Genomic DNA, 25,183 nt, shown 5'->3' with positions numbered 1-25,183 from the left:
TCACGATTTAGTTCGGGATAGTTCACGATTTAGTTCAGGATAGTTCACAATTTAGTTCAGGATAGTTCACGATATAGTTCAGGATAGTTCACGATATAGTTCAGGATAGTTCACGATTTAGTTCAGGATAGTTCACGATTTAGTTCAGGATAGTTCATGATTTAGTTCAGGATAGTTCACGATTTAGTTCAGGATAGTTCATGATTTAGTTCAGGATAGTTCACGATTTAGTTCAGGATAGTTCACGATTTAGGATAGTTCACGATTTAGTTCAGGATAGTTCACGATTTAGTTCAGGATAGTTCACGATATAGTTCAGGATAGTTCACTATATAGTTCAGGATAGTTCACGATTTAGTTCGGGATAGTTCACGATTTAGTTCGGGATAGTTCACGATTTAGTTCGGGATAGTTCATGATTTAGTTCATGATAGTTCATGATTTAGTTCAGGATAGTTCACGATTTAGTTCAGGATAGTTCACGATTTAGTTCAGGATAGTTCACGATTTAGTTCAGGATAGTTCACGATATAGTTCGGGATAGTTCACGATTTAGTTCAGGATAGTTCACGATTTAGTTCGGGATAGTTCACGATTTAGTTCGGGATAGTTCACAATTTAGTTCGGGATAGTTCACGATTTAGTTCAGGATAGTTCATGATTTAGTTCATGATTTAGTTCACGATTTAGTTCGGGATAGTTCACGATTTAGTTCGGGATAGTTCATGATTTAGTTCATGATAGTTCACGATTTAGTTCAGGATAGTTCACGATTTAGTTCAGGATAGTTCACGATTTAGTTCAGGATAGTTCACGATTTAGTTCAGGATAGTTCACGATATAGTTCGGGATAGTTCACGATTTAGTTCAGGATAGTTCACGATTTAGTTCGGGATAGTTCACGATTTAGTTCAGGATAGTTCACAATTTAGTTCGGGATAGTTCACGATTTAGTTCAGGATAGTTCATGATTTAGTTCATGATTTAGTTCACGATTTAGTTCATGATTTAGTTCAGGATAGTTCACGATTTAGTTCACGATTTAGTTTAGGATAGTTCACAATTTAGTTCAGGATAGTTCACGATTTTGTTCAGGATAGTTCACGATTTAGTTCAGGATAGTTCATGATTTTGTTCAGGATAGTTCACGATTTAGTTCATGATTTAGTTCAGGATAGTTCATGATTTAGTTCAGGATAGTTCACGATTTAGTTCGGGATAGTTCACGATTTAGTTCAGGATAGTTCACGATTTAGTTCATGATTTAGTTCAGGATAGTTCATGATTTAGTTCAGGATAGTTCACGATTTAGTTCGGGATAGTTCACGATTTAGTTCAGGATAGTTCACGATTTAGTTCGGGATAGTTCACGATTTAGTTCACGATTTAGTTCATGATTTAGTTCAGGATAGTTCACGATTTAGTTCACAATTTAGTTCAGGATAGTTCACAATTTAGTTCAGGATAGTTCACGATTTAGTTCAGGATAGTTCACGATTTAGTTCAGGATAGTTCACGATTTAGTTCAGGATAGTTCACGATTTAGTTCAGGATAGTTCACGATTTAGTTCAGGATAGTTCACGATTTAGTTCAGGATAGTTCACGATTTAGTTCAGGATAGTTCACGACATAGTTCAGGATAGTTCACGATATAGTTCAGGATAGTTCACGATTTAGTTCGGGATAGTTCACGATTTAGTTCGGGATAGTTCACGATTTAGTTCGGGATAGTTCATGATTTAGTTCATGATAGTTCACGATTCAGTTCAGGATAGTTCACGATTTAGTTCAGGATAGTTCACGATTTAGTTCAGGATAGTTCACGATTTAGTTCAGGATAGTTCACAATATAGTTCGGGATAGTTCACGATTTAGTTCAGGATAGTTCACGATTTAGTTCGGGATAGTTCACGATTCAGTTCAGGATAGTTCACAATTTAGTTCGGGATAGTTCACGATTTAGTTCAGGATAGTTCATGATTTAGTTCATGATTTAGTTCACGATTTAGTTCATGATTTAGTTCAGGATAGTTCACGATTTAGTTCACGATTTAGTTTAGGATAGTTCACAATTTAGTTCAGGATAGTTCACGATTTTGTTCAGGATAGTTCACGATTTAGTTCAGGATAGTTCATGATTTTGTTCAGGATAGTTCACGATTTAGTTCATGATTTAGTTCAGGATAGTTCATGATTTAGTTCAGGATAGTTCACGATTTAGTTCGGGATAGTTCACGATTTAGTTCAGGATAGTTCACGATTTAGTTCGGGATAGTTCACGATTCAGTTCAGGATAGTTCACAATTTAGTTCGGGATAGTTCACGATTTAGTTCAGGATAGTTCATGATTTAGTTCATGATTTAGTTCACGATTTAGTTCATGATTTAGTTCAGGATAGTTCACGATTTAGTTAACGATTTAGTTTAGGATAGTTCACAATTTAGTTCAGGATAGTTCACGATTTTGTTCAGGATAGTTCACGATTTAGTTCAGGATAGTTCATGATTTTGTTCAGGATAGTTCACGATTTAGTTCATGATTTAGTTCAGGATAGTTCATGATTTAGTTCAGGATAGTTCACGATTTAGTTCGGGATAGTTCACGATTTAGTTCAGGATAGTTCACGATTTAGTTCACGATTTAGTTTAGGATAGTTCACAATTTAGTTCAGGATAGTTCACGATTTTGTTCAGGATAGTTCACGATTTAGTTCAGGATAGTTCATGATTTTGTTCAGGATAGTTCACGATTTAGTTCATGATTTAGTTCAGGATAGTTCATGATTTAGTTCAGGATAGTTCACGATTTAGTTCGGGATAGTTCACGATTTAGTTCAGGATAGTTCACGATTTAGTTCATGATTTAGTTCAGGATAGTTCATGATTTAGTTCAGGATAGTTCACGATTTAGTTCGGGATAGTTCACGATTTAGTTCAGGATAGTTCACGATTTAGTTTGGGATAGTTCACGATTTAGTTCGGGATAGTTCACGATTTAGTTCAGGATAGTTCACGATTTAGTTCATGATTTAGTTCAGGATAGTTCATGATTTAGTTCAGGATAGTTCACGATTTAGTTCGGGATAGTTCACGATTTAGTTCAGCATAGTTCACGATTTAGTTTGGGATAGTTCACGATTTAGTTCACGATTTAGTTCATGATTTAGTTCAGGATAGTTCACGATTTAGTTCACAATTTAGTTCAGGATAGTTCACGATTTAGTTCAGGATAGTTCACGATTTAGTTCAGGATAGTTCACGATTTAGTTCAGGATAGTTCACGATTTAGTTCAGGATAGTTCACGATTTAGTTCATGATTTAGTTCACGATTTAGTTCATGATGCCCTTTATCTACTTCCTCAGAGTCAGATGAACTCATGGATATCATTTTTGTCTCTGCGTGCGGTTTAAAAAAGTTGCTAACAAGTGCAGGCACAATTATGATTATAAGTCTAAGGCAACAGCTAGCATGCTAGCTGTTCCTGTAGACTTCCAGTCATTGCGCTAACGCTAGTTGGTATTGGCTCGTGAAACTACCTCTAACTTCCCTCATTTTCTTTTTTTTCACATTTATTTAACCAGGTAGGCTAGTTGAGAACAAGTCCTTTATTTAACCAGGTAGGCCAGTTGAGAACAAGTTCTCATTTACAACAGCGACCTGGTCAAGATAAAGCAAAGCAGTGCAACACAAACAACAACAACAGAGTTACACATGGAGTAAACAAGCGTACAGTCAATAACACAATAGAAGAAGAAAAAAAATCGATATACAGTGTGTGCAAATGGCGTGAGGAGGTAAGGCAAAAAATAGGCCATAGTAGCGAAGTAATTACAATTTAGCAAATTAACACTGGAGTGAAAGCTGAGCAGATGATGATGTGCAAGTAGAAATACTGGTGTGCAAAAGAGCAGAAAGGTAAATAAAAACAATATGGGGATGAGGTAGGTAGATTGGGTGGGTTGTTTACAGATGGGCTATGTACAGCTGCAGCGATCGGTTAGCTGCTCAGATAGCTGATGTTTAAAGTTAGTGAGGGAAATATAAGTCTCCAGCTTCAGTGATTTTTGCAATTTGTTCCAGTCATTGGCAGCAGAGAACTGGAAGGAAAGGCGGCCAAAGCAGGTGTTGGCTTTGGGGTGACCAGTGAGATATACCTGCTGGAGCGCGTGCTATGGGTGGATGTTGTTATTGTGACCAGTGAGCTGAGATAAGGCTTTACCTAGCATCGACCTGGAGCTAGTGGGTCTGGCGACGAATATGTAGCGAGAGCCAGCCAACGAGAGCATACAGGTCGCAGTGGTGGGTAGTATATGGGGCTTTGGTGACAAAACGGATGGCACTGTGATAGACTGCATCCAGCTTGCTGAGTAGAGTATTGGAAGCTATTTTGTAAATGACATCGTCGAGGATCGGTAGGATGGTCAGTTTTACGATGGTATGTTTGGCGGCGTGAGTGAAGGAGGCTTTGTTGCGAAATAGGAAGCCGATTCTAGATTTAATTTTGGATTGGAGATGTTTAATATGAGTCTGGAAGGAGAGTTTACAGTCTAACCAGACACCTAGGTATTTGTAGTTGTCCACATATTCTAAGTCAGAACCGTCCAGAGTAGTGATGCTAGTCGGGCGGGCGGGTGCGGGCAGCGAATGGTTGAAGAGCATGCATTTGGTTTTACTAGCGTTTAAGAGCAGTTGGAGGCCACGGAAGGAGTGTTGTATGGCATTGAAGTTCGTTTTGAGGTTAGTTAGCACAGTGTCCAAAGAAGGGCCAGAAGTATACAAAATGGTGTCGTCTGCGTAGAGGTGGATCAGGGAATCATCCGCAGCAAGAGCGACATCGTTGATGTATACAGAGAAAAGAGTCGGCCCGGGAATTGAACCCTGTGGTACCCCCATAGAGACTGCCAGAGGCCCGGACAACAGGCCCTCCGATTTGACACACTGAACTCTGGCTGAGAAGTAGTTGGTGAACCAGGCGAGGCAGTCATTTGAGAAACCAAGGCTACTGAGTCTGCCGATGAGGATGTGGTGATTAACAGAGTCAAAAGCCTTGGCCAGGTCAATGAATACGGCTGCACAGTATTGTTTCTTATCGATGGCGGTTATGATATCGTTTAGGACCTTGAGCGTGGCTGAGGTGCACCCGTGACCAGCTCGGAAACCGGATTGCACAGCGGAGAAGGTACGGTGGGATTCGAAATGGTCAGTGATCTGTTTATTAACTTGGCTTTCGAAGACTTTACAGAGGCAGGGCAGGATGGATATAGGTCTGTAACAGTTTGGGTCTAGAGTGTCTCCCCCTTTGAAGAGGGGGATGATCGCGGCAGCTTTCCAATCTTTGGGGATCTCAGACGATACGAAAGAGAGGTTGAACAGGCTAGTAATAGGGGTTACAACAATGGCGGCGGATAATTTTAGAGAGAATCCAGATTGTCTAGCCCAGCTGATTTGTACGGGTCCAGGTTTTGCAGCTCTTTCAGATCCTCAGCTGTCTGGATTTGGGAGAAGGAGAAGCTGGGAAGGCTTGGGCGAGTAGCTGCGGGGGGTGCGGAGCTGTTGGCAGGGGTTGGGGTAGCCAGGATGAAAGCATGGCCAGGCGTAGAGAAATGCTTATTGAAATTCTCGATTATCGTGGATTTATCGGTGTTGACAGTGTTACCTAGCCTCAGTGCAGTGGGCAGCTGGGAGGAGGTACTCTTATTCTCCATGGACTTTACAGTGTCCCAAAACTTTTTGGAGTTAGAGCTACAGGATGCAAATTTCTGTTTGAAAAATCTAGTCTTTGCGTTCCTGACTGACTGCGTGTATTGGTTCCTGACTTCCCTGAAAAGTTGCATATCGCGGGGGCTATTCGATGCTAGTGCAGTCCGCCACAGGATGTTTTAGTGCTGGTTAAGGGCAGTCAGGTCTGGAGTGAACCAAGGACTATATTTGTTCTTAGTTCTGCATTTTTTGAATGGGGCATGCTTATTTAAGATGGTGAGGAAATTACTTTTAAAGAACGACCAGGCATCCTCGACTGACGGGATGAGGTCAATATCCTTCCAGGATACCCGGGCCAGGTTGATTAGAAAGGCCTGCTCACGGAAGTGTTTTAGGGAGCGTTTGACAGTGATGAGGGGTGGTCGTTTGACCGCGGACCCATAGCGGATGCTTTCCCTCATTAAAATGCATATCAATTTATAACATTTTTAACAAGCGTTTTTCTGGATATTTTTGTTGTTATTCTGTCTCTCACTGTTCAAATAAACCTACCATTAAAATTATAGACTGATTATTTCTTTGTCAGTGGGCAAATGTACAAAATCAGCAGGGGATCAAATACTTTTTCCCCCCCACTGTAGTTTCGGGGCTGGGTCACTCGGTGGCAGAGTAGGCCGGGAGGTGCACCTGGCTCAGGGCTAGTTTCGGGGCTGGGTCACTCGGTGGCAGAGTAGGCCGGGAGGTGGGCCTGGCTCTGGGCTAGTTTCGGGGCTGGGTCACTCGGTGGCAGAGTAGGCCGGGAGGTGGGCCTGGCTCAGGGCTAGTTTCGGGGCTGGGTCACTCGGTGGCAGAGTAGGCCGGGAGGTGGGCCTGGCTCTGGGCTAGCTTTGGGGCTGGGTCACTCGGTGGCAGAGTAGGCCGGGAGGTGGGCCTGGCTCAGGGCTAGTTTCGGGGCTGGGTCACTCGGTGGCAGAGTAGGCCGGGAGGTGTGCCTGGCTCAGGGCTAGTTTCGGGGATGGGTCACTCGGTGGCAGAGTAGGCCGGGAGGTGGGCCTGGCTCAGGGCTAGCTTTGGGGCTGGGTCACTCGGTGGCAGAGTAGGCCGGGAGGTGGGCCTGGCTCAGGGCTAGTTTCGGGGCTGGGTCACTCGGTGGCAGAGTAGGCCGGGAGGTGCGCCTGGCTCAGGGCTAGTTTCGGGGCTGGGTCACTCGGTGGCAGAGTAGGCCGGGAGATGGGCCTGGCTCTGGGCTAGTTTCGGGGCTGGGTCACTCGGTGGCAGAGTAGGCCGGGAGGTGGGCCTGGCTCAGGGCTAGTTTCGGGGCTGGGTCACTCGGTGGCAGAGTAGGCCGGGAGGTGGGCCTGGCTCAGGGCTAGTTTCGGGGCTGGGTCACTCGGTGGCAGAGTAGGCCGGGAGGTGGGCCTGGCTCAGGGCTAGCTTTGGGGCTGGGTCACTCGGTGGCAGTTAGCTAGCTGTGATGATCAGGAGTTAAGGTCCAGGGCTTACGGCAGGAATCCGGTGTTGTAGTGGAGAACAGTCCGATGCTGGCAGATGTTGGCAGGCTGGCAAGTATTATCCAGGCTAAAATAAAAATGTCTGGTGTCTGTGCGGAAGGTAAAGGCCGCTAGCAGTGGCTAACAATGACTAAATAGCTAGTAGTTAATTAGCTGGTTAGCTCCTGATGGCTAGCTCCTGATGGATAGCTTCTGATGGCTAGCTCCTGATGGCTAGCTTCTGATGGAGGTTCTAGCTATAAGGTCTAAAATTAACAGATCCATATCACATTGGGTGAGGCGGGTTTCCGGAAGGTGTATTTAATAAAAAAAATGGAAAAGAGATTGAAAATAAATTGAAATATATACAAAAAAAGACGAAAAATACAAAAAGTACACGAGAGGACGACAAAACACGTCTGCACTGCTACGCCATCGTGCGTCATACTGGACGCAGAGACAAAAAGGGTATCCACAAGTTCATCTGACTCTGGGTCAGTAGATAAAGGACCTCATCTGACTCTGGGTCAGTAGATAAAGGACCTCATCTGACTCTGGGTCAGTAGATAAAGGACCTCATCTGACTCTGGGTCAGTAGATAAAGGACCTCATCTGACTCTGGGTCAGTAGATAAAGGGCCTCATCTGACTCTGGGTCAGTAGATAAAGGACCTCATCTGACTCTGGGTCAGTAGATAAAGGAGTTCATCTGACTCTGGGTCAGTAGATAAAGGACCTCATCTGACTCTGGGTCAGTAGATAAAGGACCTCATCTTGGTGTGTACTACATAATCAGACTAATGAACACATTGTTACTCAGTGTGTCAGCGATAATGAACACTGTTACCCAGTGTGTCAGCGATAATGAACACATTGTTACTCAGTGTGTCAGCGATAATGAACACATTGTTACCCAGTGTGTCAGCGATAATGAACACATTGTTACTCAGTGTGTCAGGGATAATGAACACATTGTTACTCAGTGTGTCAGCGATAATGAACACATTGTTCCTCAGTGTGTCAGCGATAATGAACACAGTGTGTCAGCGATAATGAACACATTGTTACTCAGTGTGTCAGCGATAATGAACACATTGTTACTCAGTGTGTCAGGGATAATGAACACATTGTTACTCAGTGTGTCAGCGATAATGAACACATTGTTCCTCAGTGTGTCAGCGATAATGAACACATTGTTACTCAGTGTGTCAGGGATAATGAACACATTGTTACTCAGTGTGTCAGCGATAATGAACACATTGTTACTCAGTGTGTCAGCGATAATGAACACATTGTTACTCAGTGTGTCAACGATAATGAAGACATTGTAACCCAGTGTGTCAGCGATAATGAACACATTTTTACTTAGTGTGACAGCGATAATGAACACATTGTTACTCAGTGTCAGCGATAATGAACACATTGTTACTCAGTGTGACAGCGATAATGAACACATTGTTACTCAGTGTGTCAGCGATAATGAACACATTGTTACTCAGTGTCAGCGATAATGAACACATTGTTACTCAGTGTGACAGCGATAATGAACACATTGTTACTCAGTGTGACAGCGATAATGAACACATTTTTACTCAGTGTGTCAGCGATAATGAACACATTGTTACCCAGTGTGTCAGCGATAATGAACTCAGTGTGTCAGCGATAATGAACACATTGAATACTGACTAACGTTATGAAAGACACACTCATTGGTCTCCGGCAATATTTCCTCTCCAGACCTTTCGGCACAGATGACACGGCGTGTGTGTGTGTGTGTGTGTGTGTGTGGCGTGTCCCTTACAGCAGTCCCTACCTGCCCGCCTCTCCTCTCCCTCTCCCTGTCCCTCCTACTCCTCTTCTTTCCCTCCCTCTCTCCCCATCTACCCCTCTACCCCTCTCCCCATCTCATCTTCTCCCTCCAGTCAGTCCCCACAGCTGTAGAACAGAGCTCTGTCTGTCCCCTCTCCCCATCTCCTCTTCTCCCTCCAGTCAGTCCCCACAGCTGTAGAACAGAGCTCTGTCTGTCCCCTCTCCCCATCTCCCCCTCTACCCCTCTCCCCATCTCATCTTCTCCCTCCAGTCAGTCCCCACAGCTGTAGAACAGAGCTCTGTCTGTCCCCTCTCCCCATCTCCTCTTCTCCCTCCAGTCAGTACCCACAGCTGTAGAACAGAGCTCTGTCTGTCCCCTCTCCCCATCTCCTCTTCTCCCTCCAGTCAGTACCCACAGCTGTAGAACAGAGCTCTGTCTGTCCCCTCTCCCCATCTCCTCTTCTCCCTCCAGTCAGTCCCCACAGCTGTAGAACAGAGCTCTGTCTGTCCCCTCTCCCCATCTCCCCCTCTACCCCTCTCCCCATCTCATCTTCTCCCTCCAGTCAGTCCCTACAGCTGTAGAACAGAGCTCTGTCTGTCCCCTCTCCCCATCTCCTCTTCTCCCTCCAGTCAGTCCCCACAGCTGTAGAACAGAGCTCTGTCTGTCCCCTCTCCCCATCTCCTCTTCTCCCTCCAGTCAGTACCCACAGCTGTAGAACAGAGCTCTGTCTGTCCCCTCTCCCCATCTCCCCCTCTACCCCTCTCCCCATCTCCTCTTCTCCCTCCAGTCAGTCCCCACAGCTGTAGAACAGAGCTCTGTCTGTCCCCTCTCCCCATCTCCCCCTCTACCCCTCTCCCCATCTCCTCTTCTCCCTCCAGTCAGTCCCCACAGCTGTAGAACAGAGCTCTGTCTGTCCCCTCTCCCCATCTCATCTTCTCCCTCCAGTCAGTCCCCACAGCTGTAGAACAGAGCTCTGTCTGTCCCCTCTCCCCATCTCCCCCTCTACCCCTCTCCCCATCTCCTCTTCTCCCTCCAGTCAGTCCCCACAGCTGTAGAACAGAGCTCTGTCTGTCCCCTCTCCCCATCTCCTCTTCTCCCTCCAGTCAGTCCCCACAGCTGTAGAACAGAGCTCTGTCTGTCCCCTCTCCCCATCTCCCCCTCTACCCCTCTCCCCATCTCCTCTTCTCCCTCCAGTCAGTCCCCACAGCTGTAGAACAGAGCTCTGTCTGTCCCCTCTCCCCATCTCCTCTTCTCCCTCCAGTCAGTCCCCACAGCTGTAGAACAGAGCTCTGTCTGTCCCCTCTCCCCATCTCCTCTTCTCCCTCCAGTCAGTACCCACAGCTGTAGAACAGAGCTCTGTCTGTCCCCTCTCCCCATCTCCCCCTCTACCCCTCTCCCCATCTCCTCTTCTCCCTCCAGTCAGTCCCTACAGCTGTAGAACAGAGCTCTGTCTGTCCCCTCTACCCCTCTCCTCTTCTCCCTCCAGTCAGTCCCCACAGCTGTAGAACAGAGCTCTGTCTGTCCCTCTCTCCCCATCTCCCCTCTACCCCTCTCCCCATCTCCTCTTCTCCCTCCAGTCAGTACCCACAGCTGTAGAACAGAGCTCTGTCTGTCCCCTCTCCCCATCTCCCCCTCTACCCCGCTCCCCATCTCCTCTTCTCCCTCCAGTCAGTCCCCACAGCTGTAGAACAGAGCTCTGTCTGTCCCCTCTCCCCATCTCCCCCTCTACCCCTCTCCCCATCTCCTCTTCTCCCTCCAGTCAGTCCCCACAGCTGTAGAACAGAGCTCTGTCTGTCCCGGTCTCTGGCTCAGCTGGTAATCTTAAACTCCTGAGAAGGAGGAAGTGATCTTTGGCAAAGACCCAGGCTGGACCAGACCCACCTACTCAAACATTTTTCTTTCAGTGTTTTCTATGGCCTGTCTGGGGTTGTCAGATGAGTGGGGGTTGGCAGTGTTTTGGGACTATTCTATTGGTCCTACTAAACCAGTCAAGCACTCAATCAAACACAGACAAAAGTATTTTAAAATGATTTTAAATTGTATTTGAACTCAGATCTGCCACCAGACCACTCCAGCCCCCAGTCCTCTCTTCCCGGGCTTTACTATACTATACTATACTCTGCTCTACTCTACTCTGGGCTCTACTCTGCTCTACTCTGGACTCTGGCTGGGCTATGGTGTGGGTTGTTACTGCAGCAGGCTGGGCTATGGTGTGGGTTGTTACTGCAGCAGGCTGGGCTATGGTGTGGGTTGTTACAGCAGGCTGGGCTATGGTGTGGGTTGTTGCAGCAGGCTGGGCTATGGTGTGGGTTGTTACTGCAGCAGGCTGGGCTATGGTGTGGGTTGTTACAGCAGCAGGCTGGGCTATGGTGTGGGTTGTTACAGCAGCAGCAGGCTGGGCTATGGTGTGGGTTGTTACAGCAGCAGGCTGGGCTATGGTGTGGGTTGTTACAGCAGCAGCAGGCTGGGCTATGGTGTGGGTTGTTTCTGCAGCAGCAGGCTGGGCTATGGTGTGGGTTGTTACAGCAGCAGGCTGGGCTATGGTGTGGGTTGTTACAGCAGCAGGCTGGGCTATGGTGTGGGTTGTTACAGCAGCAGCAGGCTGGGCTATGGTGTGGGTTGTTACTGCAGCAGCAGGCTGGGCTATGGTGTGGGTTGTTACAGCAGCAGGCTGGGCTATGGTGTGGGTTGTTACAGCAGCAGGCTGGGCTATGGTGTGGGTTGTTACAGCAGCAGCAGGCTGGGCTATGGTGTGGGTTGTTACAGCAGGCTGGGCTATGGTGTGGGTTGTTACTGCAGCAGGCTGGGCTATGGTGTGGGTTGTTACTGCAGCAGGCTGGGCTATGGTGTGGGTTGTTACAGCAGCAGGCTGGGCTATGGTGTGGGTTGTTACAGCAGCAGGCTGGGCTATGGTGTGGGTTGTTACAGCAGCAGGCTGGGCTATGGTGTGGGTTGTTACAGCAGCAGGCTGGGCTATGGTGTGGGTTGTTACTGCAGCAGCAGGCTGGGCTATGGTGTGGGTTGTTACAGCAGGCTGGGCTATGGTGTGGGTTGTTACAGGGAGCAAGATCTCTAACCCAGTTATAATGGACCTATCAGGGAGCAAGATCTCTATACCCAGTTATAATGGACCTATCAGGGAGCAAGATCTCTATACCCTAGTTATAATGGACCTATCAGGGAGCAAGATCTCTATACCCTAGTTATAATGGACCTATCAGGGAGCAAGATCTCTATACCCTAGTTATAATGGACCTATCAGCGAGCAAGATCTCTAAACCCAGTTATAATGGACCTATCAGGGAGCAAGATCTCTATACCCAGTTATAATGGTCCTATCAGGGTCCTTTATCATAATGGATGGTCCTTTATCCTAATGGATGGTCCTTTATCATAATGGATGCTCCTTTATCATAATGGATGGTTCTTTATCATAATGGATGGTCCTTTATCATAATGGATGGACCTTTATCCTAATGGATGGTCCTTTATCATAATGGATGGGCCTTTATCCTACTGGATGGTTCTTTATCCTAATGGATGGTTCTTTATCATAATGGATGGTCCTTTATCATAATGGATGGTCCTTTATCATAATGGATGGTCCTATATCCTTATGAAGATGATATGGGCCAACTCGTACGCACAATGATGGCTTCTTTATTGCAGGCGAAGAGCTTCACAGCAACCAACGCTAACCCCCATGGTTAGCCCCCTAGCAGGCGACTAGCGCTAGCTAACGCTAACCCCCATGGTTAGCCCCCTAGCAGGCGACTAGCGCTAGCTAACGCTAACCCCCATGGTCAGCCCCCTAGCAGGCGACTAGCGCTAGCTAACGCTAACCCCCATGGTCAGCCCCCTAGCAGGCGACTAGCGCTAGCTAACGCTAACCCCCATGGTTAGCCCCCTAGCAGGCGACTAGCGCTAGCTAACGCTAACCCCCATGGTCAGCCCCCTAGCAGGCGACTAGCGCTAGCTAACGCTAACCCCCATGGTCAGCCCCCTAGCAGGCGACTAGCGCTAGCTAACGCTAACCCCCATGGTCAGCCCCCTAGCAGGCGACTAGCGCTAGCTAACGCTAACTAGCACAAAACAAAAAAATATAAAGATACTTGGAAGTCAAAGTATCAATAGAATATTGTCCAAAATAATATTGATATGTAGCTATGGATTCTCTCTCTCTCTCTCTCTCTCTCTGCCTCTCTGCCTCCCTGCCTGTTTGTCTCCTGCTTTGTGAAGGTGGTATGAATGAGTGTCTGGGGCTAGCCAGGGTTTGGGTTCAGGGTTTGTCTCCAGTCATGAATAATATAGTAAAGCTGAAGAAAAGGATCTCTGACTCCCTGGTCTCACTGTGGTCCTCTTGAAGATTAGAGGTTGAGGGTCACTCCCTCTCTGGCTAGATCTGAGAGCTTTTGATTTTCCTTTATGGAGAAGTCCAGTGGGAATGAAAGTCTTCATCACCAAAATGTCCTGCAACTGTTCAAACAATTAAACAAATATAAACAAACTTGTTATACATGATTCATCTGGGAGTTATCATTGTGTGTACAGTACATGAACTGTTTACATACATAAGACTTAAGCCTTGATATGCACAACATTGGTTAAAATGGTTGATTTGCTGTGTTTATGTGTCTCTTTCCCCAGACCCCCAGTGCCTGGGCAGAGGAGTTTGTGGAGAAGAGGAGGAGGGCTTCTCACCAACGTTCAGCCTCCTGGGGAAGCAATGACCAACTTAAAGAGGTATGCACTCCTACCCTCCTCCTCCTCCTCCTCCACTTCGCCCTCTACACCCCTTCCCCCAGCCCTCTACACCCCTTCCCCCAGCCCTCTACACCCCTCCACCCCTTCCCCCAACACCCCTCCCCCCTTCCCCCAGCCCTCTACACCCCTCCATCCCTTCCCCCAGCCCTCTACACCCCTCCACCCCTTCCCCCAGCCCTCTACACCCCTCCATCCCTTCCCCCAGCCCTCTACACCCCTCCACCCCCCTCCCCAGCCATCTACACCCCTCCATCCCTTCCCCCAGCCATCTACACTCCTCCACCCCTCCCCAGCCCTCTACACCCCTCCACCCCCTCCCCAGCCATCTACACCCCTCCATCCCTTCCCCAGCCCTCTACACCCCTCCATCCCTTCCCCAGCCCTCTACACCCCCCCAGCCCTCTACACCCCTCCACCCCTTCCCCCTGCCCTCTACACTCCTCCACCCCTTCCCCCTGCCCTCTACACTCCTCCACCCCTTCCCCCATCCCTCTACACCCCTCCATCCCTTCCCCTGCCCTCTACACCCCTCCCCAGCCCTCTACACCCTCCACCCCTTCCCCTGCCCTCTACACCCCTCCATCCCTTCCCCCAGCCCTCTACACCCCTCCATCCCTTCCCCCACCCCTCTACACCCCTCCACCCCTTCCCCAGCCCTCTACACCCCTCCCCAGCCCTCTACACCCCTCCACCCCCCTCCCCCAGCCCTCTACACCCCTCCATCCCTTCCCCCAGCCCTCTACACCCCTCCATCCCTTCCCCCAGCCCTCTACACCCCTTCCCCCAGCCCTCTACACCCCTCCACCCCTTCCCCCAGCCCTCTACACCCCTCCATCCCTTCCCCAGCCCTCTACACCCCTCCATCCCTTCCCCCAACACCCCTCCCCCTTCCCCCATCCCTCTACACCCCTCCATCCCTTCCCCCAGCCATCTACACCCCTCCATCCCTTCCCCAGCCCTCTACACCCCTCCATCCCTTCCCCCAACACCCCTCCCCCTTCCCCCATCCCTCTACACCCCTCCATCCCTTCCCCAGCCCTCTACACCCTCCATCCCTTCCCCAGCCCTCTACACCCCTCCACCCCCTCCCCCAGCCCTCTACACCCCTCCATCCCTTCCCCTGCCCTCTACACCCCTCCACCCCTTCCCCAGCCCTCTACACCCCTCCACCCCTTCCCCCAGCCCTCTACACCCCTCCACCCCTTCCCCCAGCCATCTACACCCCTCCATCCCTTCCCCCAGCCCTCTACACCCCTCCATCCCTTCCCCCAGCCCTCTACACCCCTCCATCCCCTCCCCCACCCCTCTACACCCCTCCACCCCCTCCCCCAGCCCTCTACACCCCTCCATCCCTTCCCCCAGCCCTCTACACCCTCCACCCCTTCCCCCAGCCCTCTACACCCCTCCATCCCTTCCCCCAGCCCTCTACACCCCTCCCCAGCCCTCTACACCCCTCCATCCCTTCCCCCAGCCCTCTACACCCCTCCACCCCTTCACCCAACCATCTACACCCCTCCACCCCTTCCCCTGCCCTCTACACCCCTCCACCCCTTCCCCCCAGCCCTCTACACCCCTCCATCCCTTCCCCCAGCCCTCTACACCCCTCCACCCCTTCCCCAGCCCTCTACACCCCTCCACCCCTTCCCCCAGCCCTCTACACCCCTCCACCCCTTCCCCCAGCCCTCTACACTCCTCCACCCCTTCCCCCAGCCCTCTACACCCCTCCACCCCTTCCCCAGCCCTCTACACCCCTCCATCCCTTCCCCAGCCCTCTACACCCCTCCCCCAGCCCTCTACACCCCTCCATCCCTTCCCCAGCCCTCTACACCCCTCCATCCCTTCCCCCAGCCCTCTACACCCCTCCACCCCTTCACCCAACCATCTACACCCTCCACCCCTTCCCCTGCCCTCTACACCCCTCCACCCCTTCCCCCAGCCCTCTACACTCCTCCACCCCTTCCCCCAGCCCTCTACACCCCTCCATCCCTTCCCCCAGCCCTCTACACCCCTTCCCCCAGCCCTCTACACCCCTCCATCCCTTCCCCAGCCCTCTACACCCCTTCCCCAGCCCTCTACACCCCTCCACCCCTTCCCCCAGCCCTCTACACCCCTCCACCCCTTCCCCCAGCCCTCTACACCCCTCCATCCCTCCCCTCACCCATAGTAAAAATAAAGAAAAACCCTTGGATGATGGTGTTCTCAAATATGTTCTTTGTTGTAGGCTGGGTCAGGGTAGTGGTGGTGTGGCTGGGTCAGGGTAGAGGTGTGGCTGGGTCAGGGTAGTGGTGGTGTGGCTGGGTCAGGGTAGAGGTGTGGCTGGGTCAGGGTAGAGGTGGTGTGGCTGGGTCAGGGTAGAGGTGGTGTGGCTGGGTCAGGGTAGAGGTGTGGCTGGGTCAGGGTAGTGGTGTGTGGCTGGGTCAGGGTAGAGGTGTGTGGCTGGGTCAGGGGTAGAGGTGGTGTGGCTGGGTCAGGGCAGAGGTGGTGTGGCTGGGTCAGGGTAGAGGTGGTGTGGCTGGGTCAGGGTAGAGGTGGTGTGGCTGGGTCAGGGGAGGTGTGTGGCTGGGTCAGGGGTAGAGGGTGTGGCTGGGTCAGGGTAGAGGTGGTGTGGCTGGGTCGGGGTAGGGGTGGTGTGGCTGGGTCGAGGTAGAGGTGGTGTGGCTGGGTCGGGGGTAGAGGTGGTGTGGCTGGGTCAGGGTAGAGGTGGTGTGGCTGGGTCAGGGGGTAGTGGTGTGTGGCTGGGTCGGGGTAGAGGTGGTGTGGCTGGGTCGGGGGAGTGGTGTGGCTGGGTCAGGGTAGAGGTGGTGTGGCTGGGTCAGGGGTAGTGGTGTGTGGCTGGGTCAGGGTAGTGGTGTGTGGCTGGGTCGGGGTAGAGGTGTGTGGCTGGGTCAGGTAGAGGTGTGTGGCTGGGTCAGGGTGTGGGAGGTGTGTGGCTGGGTCAGGGGTAGAGGTGGTGTGGCTGGGTCAGGGGTAGAGGTGTGTGGCTGGGTCAGGGTAGAGGTGTGGCTGGGTCATGGTAGAGGTGTGGCTGGGTCAGGGTAGTGGTGTGTGGCTGGGTCAGGGGTAGTGGTGTGTGGCTGGGTCAGGGTAGAGGTGTGGCTGGGTCAGGGTAGAGGTGTGGCTGGGTCAGGGTAGTGGTGTGTGGCTGGGTCAGGGGTAGAGTTGTGGCTGGGTCAGGGTAGAGGTGTGGCTGGGTCAGGGTAGTGGTGTGGCTGGGTCAGGGTAGAGGTGTGGCTGGGTCAGGGTAGAGGTATGGCTGGGTTAGGGTAGAGGTGTGTGGCTGGGTCAGGGTAGAGGTGTGGCTGGGTCAGGGTAGAGGTGTGGCTGGGTCAGGGTAGTGGTGTGTGGCTGGGTCAGGGTGGTGGTGTGTGGCTGGGTCAGGGGGTAGTGGTGTGTGGCTGGGTCAGGGTAGAGGTGGTGTGGCTGGGTCAGGGGTAGTGGTGTGGCTGGGTCAGGGTAGAGGTGGTGTGGCTGGGTCAGGGGGTGAGTGGTGTGTGGCTGGGTCAGGGTAGAGTGTGTGGCTGGGTCAGGGGTAGAGGGTGTGGCTGGGTCAGGGTAGTTTTGTGTGGCTGGGTCAGGTGTAGTGGTGTGTGGCTGGGTCAGGGTAGAGGTGTGGCTGGGTCGGGGTAGAGGTGTGGCTGGGTCAGGGTAGTGGTGTGTGGCTGGGTCAGGGTAGAGGTGTGGCTGGGTCAGGGTAGAGGTGTGGCTGGGTCAGGGTAGTGGTGTGGCTGGGTCAGGGTAGAGGTGTGTGGCTGGGTCAGGGTAGAGGTATGGCTGGGTTAGGGTAGAGGTGTGTGGCTGGGTCAGGGTAGAGGTGTGGCTGGGTCAGGGTAGAGGTGTGGCTGGGTCAGGGTAGTGGTGTGTGGCTGGGTCAGGGGTAGTGGTGTGTGGCTGGGTCAGGGTAGAGGTGTGGCTGGGTCAGGGTAGAGGGTGTGGCTGGGTCAGGGTAGTGGTGTGTGGCTGGGTCAGGGTAGAGGTGTGGCTGGGTCAGGGTAGAGGTGTGGCTGGGTCAGGGTAGTGGTGTGGCTGGGTCAGGGTAGAGGTGTGGCTGGGTCAGGGGTAGAGGTATGGCTGGGTTAGGGTAGAGGTGTGTGGCTGGGTCAGGGTGAGGTGTGGCTGGGTCAGGGTAGAGGTGTGGCTGGGTAGAGGTGTGTGGCTGGGTCAGGGTAGAGGTGTGTGCTGGGTCAGGGGTAGAGGTGTGTGGCTGGGTCAGGGTAGAGGTGTGGCTGGGTCAGGGTAGAGGTGTGGCTGGGTCAGGGTAGTGGTGTGTGGCTGGGTCAGGGTAGAGGTGTGGCTGGGTCAGGGTAGAGGTATGGCTGGGTCAGGGTAGAGGTGTGTGGCTGGGTCAGGGTAGAGGTGTGGCTGGGTCAGGGTAGAGGTGTGGCTGGGTCAGGGTAGAGGTGTGTGGCTGGGTCTGGGTAGAGGTGTGGCTGGGTCAGGGTAGAGGTGTGGCTGGGTCAGGGTAGAGGTGTGTGGCTGGGTCAGGGTAGTGGTGTGTGGCTGGGTCAGGGGTAGTGGTGTGTGGCTGGGTCAGGGTGAGAGGTGTGTTTGGGTCAGGGGAGAGGTGTGGCTGGGTCAGGGTAGAGGGGTGTGGCTGGGTCAGGGTAGAGGTGGTGTGGCTGGGTCAGGGTAGAGGTGTGTGGCTGGGTCAGGGGTAGAGGTGTAGCTGGGTCAGGGGTAGAGGTGTGGCTGGGTCAGGGTAGAGGTATGGCTGGGTCAGGGGTAGAGGTGTGTGGCTGGGTCAGGGGTAGAGGTGTGGCTGGGTCAGGGTAGAGGTGGTGTGGCTGGGTCAGGGTAGAGGTGTGTGGCTGGGTCAGGGGTAGTGGTGTGTGGCTGGGTCAGGGTAGTGGTGTGTGGCTGGGTCAGGGTAGAGGTGTGTGGCTGGGTCAGGGTAGAGGTGTGTGGCTGGGTCAGGGTAGAGGTGGTGTGGCTGGGTCAGGGTAGAGGTGTGTGGCTGGGTCAGGGTAGAGGTGTGTGGCTGGGTCAGGGTAGAGGTGTGGCTGGGTCAGGGTAGAGGTGTGGCTGGGTCAGGGTAGTTTTGTGTGGCTGGGTCAGGTGTAGTGGTGTGTGGCTGGGTCAGGGTAGAGGTGTGGCTGGGTCAGGGTAGAGGTGTGGCTGGGTCAGGGTAGTGGTGTGTGGCTGGGTCAGGGTAGAGGTGTGGCTGGGTCAGGGTAGAGGTGTGGCTGGGTCAGGGTAGTGGTGTGGCTGGGTCAGGGTAGAGGTGTGGCTGGGTCAGGGTAGTGGTGTGTGGCTGGGTCAGGGTAGAGGTGTGTGGCTGGGTCAGGGGTAGAGGTGGTGTGGCTGGGTCAGGGTAGAGGTGTGTGGCTGGGTCAGGGTAGAGGTGTGGCTGGGTCAGGAGTAGAGGTGGTGTGGCTGGGTCAGGGTAGAGGTGGTGTGGCTGGGTCAGGGTAGAGGTGGTGTGGCTGGGTCAGGGTAGAGGTGGTGTGGCTGGGTCAGGGGTAGAGGTGGTGTGGCTGGGTCAGGGGTAGTGGTGTGTGGCTGGGTCAGGGGTAGTGGTGTGTGGCTGGGTCAGGGTAGAGGTGGTGTGGCTGGGTCAGGGGTAGTGGTGTGGCTGGGTCAGGGTAGAGGTGGTGTGGCTGGGTCAGGGGTAGTGGTGTGTGGCTGGGTCAGGGTAGTGGTGTGTGGCTGGGTCAGGAGTAGAGGTGTGTGGCTGGGTCAGGGTAGAGGTGTGTGGCTGGGTCAGGGTAGAGGTGTGTGGCTGGGTCAGGGGTAGAGGTGGTGTGGCTGGGTCAGGGTAGAGGTGTGTGGCTGGGTCAGGGGTAGAGGTGTGTGGCTGGGTCAGGGGTAGAGGTGTGGCTGGGTCATGGTAGAGGTGTGGCTGGGTCAGGGTAGTGGTGTGTGGCTGGGTCAGGGGTAGTGGTGTGTGGCTGGGTCAGGGTAGAGGTGTGGCTGGGTCAGGGTAGAGGTGTGGCTGGGTCAGGGTAGTGGTGTGTGGCTGGGTCAGGGTAGAGTTGTGGCTGGGTCAGGGTAGAGGTGTGGCTGGGTCAGGGTAGTGGTGAGGCTGGGTCAGGGTAGAGGTGTGGCTGGGTCAGGGTAGAGGTATGGCTGGGTTAGGGTAGAGGTGTGTGGCTGGGTCAGGGTAGAGGTGTGGCTGGGTCAGGGTAGAGGTGTGGCTGGGTCAGGGTAGTGGTGTGTGGCTGGGTCAGGGGTAGTGGTGTGTGGCTGGGTCAGGGGTAGTGGTGTGTGGCTGGGTCAGGGTAGAGGTGGTGTGGCTGGGTCAGGGGTAGTGGTGTGGCTGGGTCAGGGTAGAGGTGGTGTGGCTGGGTCAGGGGTAGTGGTGTGTGGCTGGGTCAGGGTAGTGGTGTGTGGCTGGGTCAGGGTAGAGGTGTGTGGCTGGGTCAGGGTAGAGGTGTGTGGCTGGGTCAGGGTAGAGGTGGTGTGGCTGGGTCAGGGTAGAGGTGTGTGGCTGGGTCAGGGGTAGAGGTGTGTGGCTGGGTCAGGGTAGAGGTGTGGCTGGGTCAGGGTAGAGGTGTGGCTGGGTCAGGGTAGTTTTGTGTGGCTGGGTCAGGTGTAGTGGTGTGTGGCTGGGTCAGGGTAGAGGTGTGGCTGGGTCAGGGTAGAGGTGTGGCTGGGTCAGGGTAGTGGTGTGTGGCTGGGTCAGGGTAGAGGTGTGGCTGGGTCAGGGTAGAGGTGTGGCTGGGTCAGGGTAGTGGTGTGGCTGGGTCAGGGTAGAGGTGTGGCTGGGTCAGGGTAGAGGTATGGCTGGGTTAGGGTAGAGGTGTGTGGCTGGGTCAGGGTAGAGGTGTGGCTGGGTCAGGGTAGAGGTGTGGCTGGGTCAGGGTAGTGGTGTGTGGCTGGGTCGGGGTAGTGGTGTGTGGCTGGGTCAGGGTAGAGGTGTGGCTGGGTCAGGGTAGAGGTGTGGCTGGGTCAGGGTAGTGGTGTGTGGCTGGGTCAGGGTAGAGGTGTGGCTGGGTCAGGGGTAGAGGTGTGGCTGGGTCAGGGTAGTGGTGTGGCTGGGTCAGGGTAGAGGTGTGGCTGGGTCAGGGTAGAGGTATGGCTGGGTTAGGGTAGAGGTGTGTGGCTGGGTCAGGGTAGAGGTGTGGCTGGGTCAGGGTAGAGGTGTGGCTGGGTAGAGGTGTGTGGCTGGGTCAGGGTAGAGGTGTGTGCTGGGTCAGGGGTAGAGGTGTGTGGCTGGGTCAGGGTAGTGGTGTGTGGCTGGGTCAGGGTAGAGGTGTGTGGCTGGGTCAGGGTAGAGGTGTGTGGCTGGGTCAGGGTAGAGGTGGTGTGGCTGGGTCAGGGTAGAGGTGTGTGGCTGGGTCAGGGTAGAGGTGTGTGGCTGGGTCAGGGTAGGGGTGTGGCTGGGTCAGGGTAGAGGTGTGGCTGGGTCAGGGTAGTTTTGTGTGGCTGGGTCAGGTGTAGTGGTGTGTGGCTGGGTCAGGGTAGAGGTGTGGCTGGGTCAGGGTAGAGGTGTGGCTGGGTCAGGGTAGTGGTGTGTGGCTGGGTCAGGGTAGAGGTGTGGCTGGGTCAGGGTAGAGGTGTGGCTGGGTCAGGGTAGTGGTGTGGCTGGGTCAGGGTAGAGGTGTGGCTGGGTCAGGGTAGTGGTGTGTGGCTGGGTCAGGGTAGAGGTGTGTGGCTGGGTCAGGGTAGAGGTGTGTGGCTGGGTCGGGGTAGAGGTGTGGCTGGGTCAGGGTAGAGGTGGTGTGGCTGGGTCAGGGTAGAGGGTGGTGTGGCTGGGTCAGGGTAGAGGTGGTGTGGCTGGGTCAGGGTAGAGGTGGTGTGGCTGGGTCAGGGGTAGAGGTGGTGTGGCTGGGTCAGGGGTAGTGGTGTGTGGCTGGGTCAGGGGGTAGTGGTGTGTGGCTGGGTCAGGGTAGAGGTGGTGTGGCTGGGTCAGGGGGTAGTGGTGTGGCTGGGTCAGGGTAGAGGTGGTGTGGCTGGGTCAGGGGTAGTGGTGTGTGGCTGGGTCAGGGTAGTGGTGTGTGGCTGGGTCAGGGTAGAGGTGTGTGGCTGGGTCAGGGTAGAGGTGTGTGGCTGGGTCAGGGTAGAGGTGTGTGGCTGGGTCAGGGTAGAGGTGGTGTGGCTGGGTCAGGGTAGAGGTGTGTGGCTGGGTCAGGGTAGAGGTGTGTGGCTGGGTCAGGGTAGAGGTGTGGCTGGGTCATGGTAGAGGTGTGGCTGGGTCAGGGTAGTGGTGTGTGGCTGGGTCAGGGGTAGTGGTGTGTGGCTGGGTCAGGGTAGAGGTGTGGCTGGGTCAGGGTAGAGGTGTGGCTGGGTCAGGGTAGTGGTGTGTGGCTGGGTCAGGGGTAGAGTTGTGGCTGGGTCAGGGTAGAGGTGTGGCTGGGTCAGGGTAGTGGTGTGGCTGGGTCAGGGTAGAGGTGTGGCTGGGTCAGGGTAGAGGTATGGCTGGGTTAGGGTAGAGGTGTGTGGCTGGGTCAGGGTAGAGGTGTGGCTGGGTCAGGGTAGAGGTGTGGCTGGGTCAGGGTAGTGGTGTGTGGCTGGGTCAGGGGTAGTGGTGTGTGGCTGGGTCAGGGGTAGTGGTGTGTGGCTGGGTCAGGGTAGAGGTGGTGTGGCTGGGTCAGGGGTAGTGGTGTGGCTGGGTCAGGGTAGAGGTGGTGTGGCTGGGTCAGGGGTAGTGGTGTGTGGCTGGGTCAGGGTAGTGGTGTGTGGCTGGGTCAGGGTAGAGGTGTGTGGCTGGGTCAGGGTAGAGGGTGTGGCTGGGTCAGGGTAGAGGTGGTGTGGCTGGGTCAGGGTAGAGGTGTGTGGCTGGGTCAGGGTAGAGGTGTGTGGCTGGGTCAGGGGTAGAGGTGTGGCTGGGTCAGGGTAGAGGTGTGGCTGGGTCAGGGTAGTTTTGTGTGGCTGGGTCAGGTGTAGTGGTGTGTGGCTGGGTCAGGGTAGAGGTGTGGCTGGGTCAGGGTAGAGGTGTGGCTGGGTCAGGGGTAGTGGTGTGTGGCTGGGTCAGGGTAGAGGTGTGGCTGGGTCAGGGTAGAGGTGTGGCTGGGTCAGGGTAGTGGTGTGGCTGGGTCAGGGTAGAGGTGTGGCTGGGTCAGGGTAGAGGTATGGCTGGGTTAGGGTAGAGGTGTGTGGCTGGGTCAGGGTAGAGGTGTGGCTGGGTCAGGGTAGAGGTGTGGCTGGGTCAGGGGTAGTGGTGTGTGGCTGGGTCAGGGGTAGTGGTGTGTGGCTGGGTCAGGGTAGAGGTGTGGCTGGGTCAGGGTAGAGGTGTGGCTGGGTCAGGGTAGTGGTGTGTGGCTGGGTCAGGGTAGAGGTGTGGCTGGGTCAGGGTAGAGGTGTGGCTGGGTCAGGGTAGTGGTGTGGCTGGGTCAGGGTAGAGGTGTGGCTGGGTCAGGGTAGAGGTATGGCTGGGTTAGGGTAGAGGTGTGTGGCTGGGTCAGGGTAGAGGTGTGGCTGGGTCAGGGTAGAGGTGTGGCTGGGTAGAGGTGTGTGGCTGGGTCAGGGTAGAGGTGTGTGCTGGGTCAGGGTAGAGGTGTGTGGCTGGGTCAGGGTAGAGGTGTGGCTGGGTCAGGGTAGAGGTGTGGCTGGGTCAGGGTAGTGGTGTGGCTGGGTCAGGGTAGAGGTGTGGCTGGGTCAGGGTAGAGGTATGGCTGGGTCAGGGTAGAGGTGTGTGGCTGGGTCAGGGTAGAGGTGTGGCTGGGTCAGGGGTAGAGGTATGGCTGGGTCAGGGTAGAGGTGTGTGGCTGGGTCTGGGTAGAGGTGTGGCTGGGTCAGGGTAGAGGTGTGGCTGGGTCAGGGTAGAGGTGTGTGGCTGGGTCAGGGTAGTGGTGTGTGGCTGGGTCAGGGGTAGTGGTGTGTGGCTGGGTCAGGGTAGAGAGGTGTGTTTGGGTCAGGGGAGAGGTGTGGCTGGGTCAGGGTAGAGGTGTGGCTGGGTCAGGGTAGAGGTGGTGTGGCTGGGTCAGGGTAGAGGTGTGTGGCTGGGTCAGGGTAGAGGTGTAGCTGGGTCAGGGGTAGAGGTGTGGCTGGGTCAGGGTAGTGGTGTGGCTGGGTCAGGGTAGAGGTGTGGCTGGGTAAGGGTAGAGGTATGGCTGGGTCAGGGTAGAGGTGTGTGGCTGGGTCAGGGTAGAGGTGTGGCTGGGTCAGGGTAGAGGTGGTGTGGCTGGGTCAGGGTAGAGGTGTGTGGCTGGGTCAGGGTAGAGGTGTAGCTGGGTCAGGGTAGAGGTGTGGCTGGGTCAGGGTAGAGGTGTGTTGCTGGGTCAGGGTAGTGGTGTGTGGCTGGGTCAGGGGTAGTGGTGTGTGGCTGGGTCAGGGTAGAGATGTGGCTGGGTCAGGGTAGTGGTGTGTGGCTGGGTCAGGGGTAGTGGTGTGTGGCTGGGTCAGGGTAGAGGTGTGGCTGGGTCAGGGTAGAAGTGGTGTGGCTGGGTCAGGGTAGAGGTGGTGTGGCTGGGTCAGGGTAGAGGTGGTGTGGCTGGGTCAGGGTAGAGGTGGTGTGGCTGGGTCAGGGTAGAGGTGGTGTGGCTGGGTCAGGGTAGAGGTGGTGTGGCTGGGTCAGGGGTAGAGGTGGTGTGGCTGGGTCAGGGGTAGTGGTGTGTGGCTGGGTCAGGGGTAGTGGTGTGTGGCTGGGTCAGGGTAGTGGTGTGTGGCTGGGTCAGGGTAGAGGTGTGGCTGGGTCAGGGTAGAAGTGGTGTGGCTGGGTCAGGGTAGAGGTGGTGTGGCTGGGTCAGGGTAGAAGTGGTGTGGCTGGGTCAGGGTAGTGGTGTGTGGCTGGGTCAGGGTAGAGGTGGTGTGGCTGGGTCAGGGTAGAGGTGGTGTGGCTGGGTCAGGGTAGAGGTGGTGTGGCTGGGTCAGGGTAGAGGTGTGGCTGGGTCAGGGTAGAGGTGTGGCTGGGTCAGGGTAGAGGTGGTGTGGCTGGGTCAGGGTAGAGGTGGTGTGGCTGGGTCAGGGTAGAAGTGGTGTGGCTGGGTCAGGGTAGAGGTGGTGTGGCTGGGTCAGGGTAGAGGTGGTGTGGCTGGGTCAGGGGTAGAGGTGGTGTGGCTGGGTCAGGGTAGAGGTGGTGTGGCTGGGTCAGGGTAGAGGTGGTGTGGCTGGGTCAGGGTAGAGGTGTGGCTGGGTCAGGGGTAGTGGTGTGGCTGGGTCAGGGTAGAGGTGGTGTGGCTGGGTCAGGGGTAGTGGTGTGGCTGGGTCAGGGTAGAGGTGGTGTGGCTGGGTCAGGGTAGAGGTGTAGCTGGGTCAGGGTAGAGGTGTGGCTGGGTCAGGGTAGAGGTGTGGCTGGGTCAGGGTAGAGGTGGTGTGGCTGGGTCAGGTTAGTGGTGGTGTGGCTGGGTCAGGGTAGATGGTGTGGCTGGGTCAGGGTAGAGGTGGTGTGGCTGGGTCAGGGTAGAGGTGGTGTGGCTGGGTCAGGGTAGAGGTGGTGTGGCTGGGTCAGGGTAGAGGTGGTGTGGCTGGGTCAGGGGTAGTGGTGTGGCTGGGTCAGGGTAGAGGTGGTGTGGCTGGGTCAGGGTAGAGGTGTAGCTGGG

The 25,183-nt window shown here is 54.4% G+C and overlaps 1 protein-coding gene across 1 annotated transcript in view; it reads left to right on the top strand.

Annotated features, from left to right (window-relative positions):
* Positions 1-25,183, top strand: part of LOC106582550 (protein FAM117B) — a 76,435-nt gene that overhangs the window by 36,010 nt on the left and 15,242 nt on the right. Inside the window, exon 3 of the mRNA XM_045707801.1 lies at positions 13,650-13,745. Coding sequence (XP_045563757.1) covers positions 13,650-13,745 — 96 coding nt within the window. The remainder of the gene's footprint in view (positions 1-13,649; positions 13,746-25,183) is intronic.

Source organism: Salmo salar, chromosome ssa25, assembly GCF_905237065.1.
Source record: "Salmo salar chromosome ssa25, Ssal_v3.1, whole genome shotgun sequence".
NCBI lineage: Eukaryota > Metazoa > Chordata > Actinopteri > Salmoniformes > Salmonidae > Salmo > Salmo salar.
Note: the sequence above shows the minus strand (reverse complement) of the source record. Positions and strands in the feature narration are given on the sequence as shown.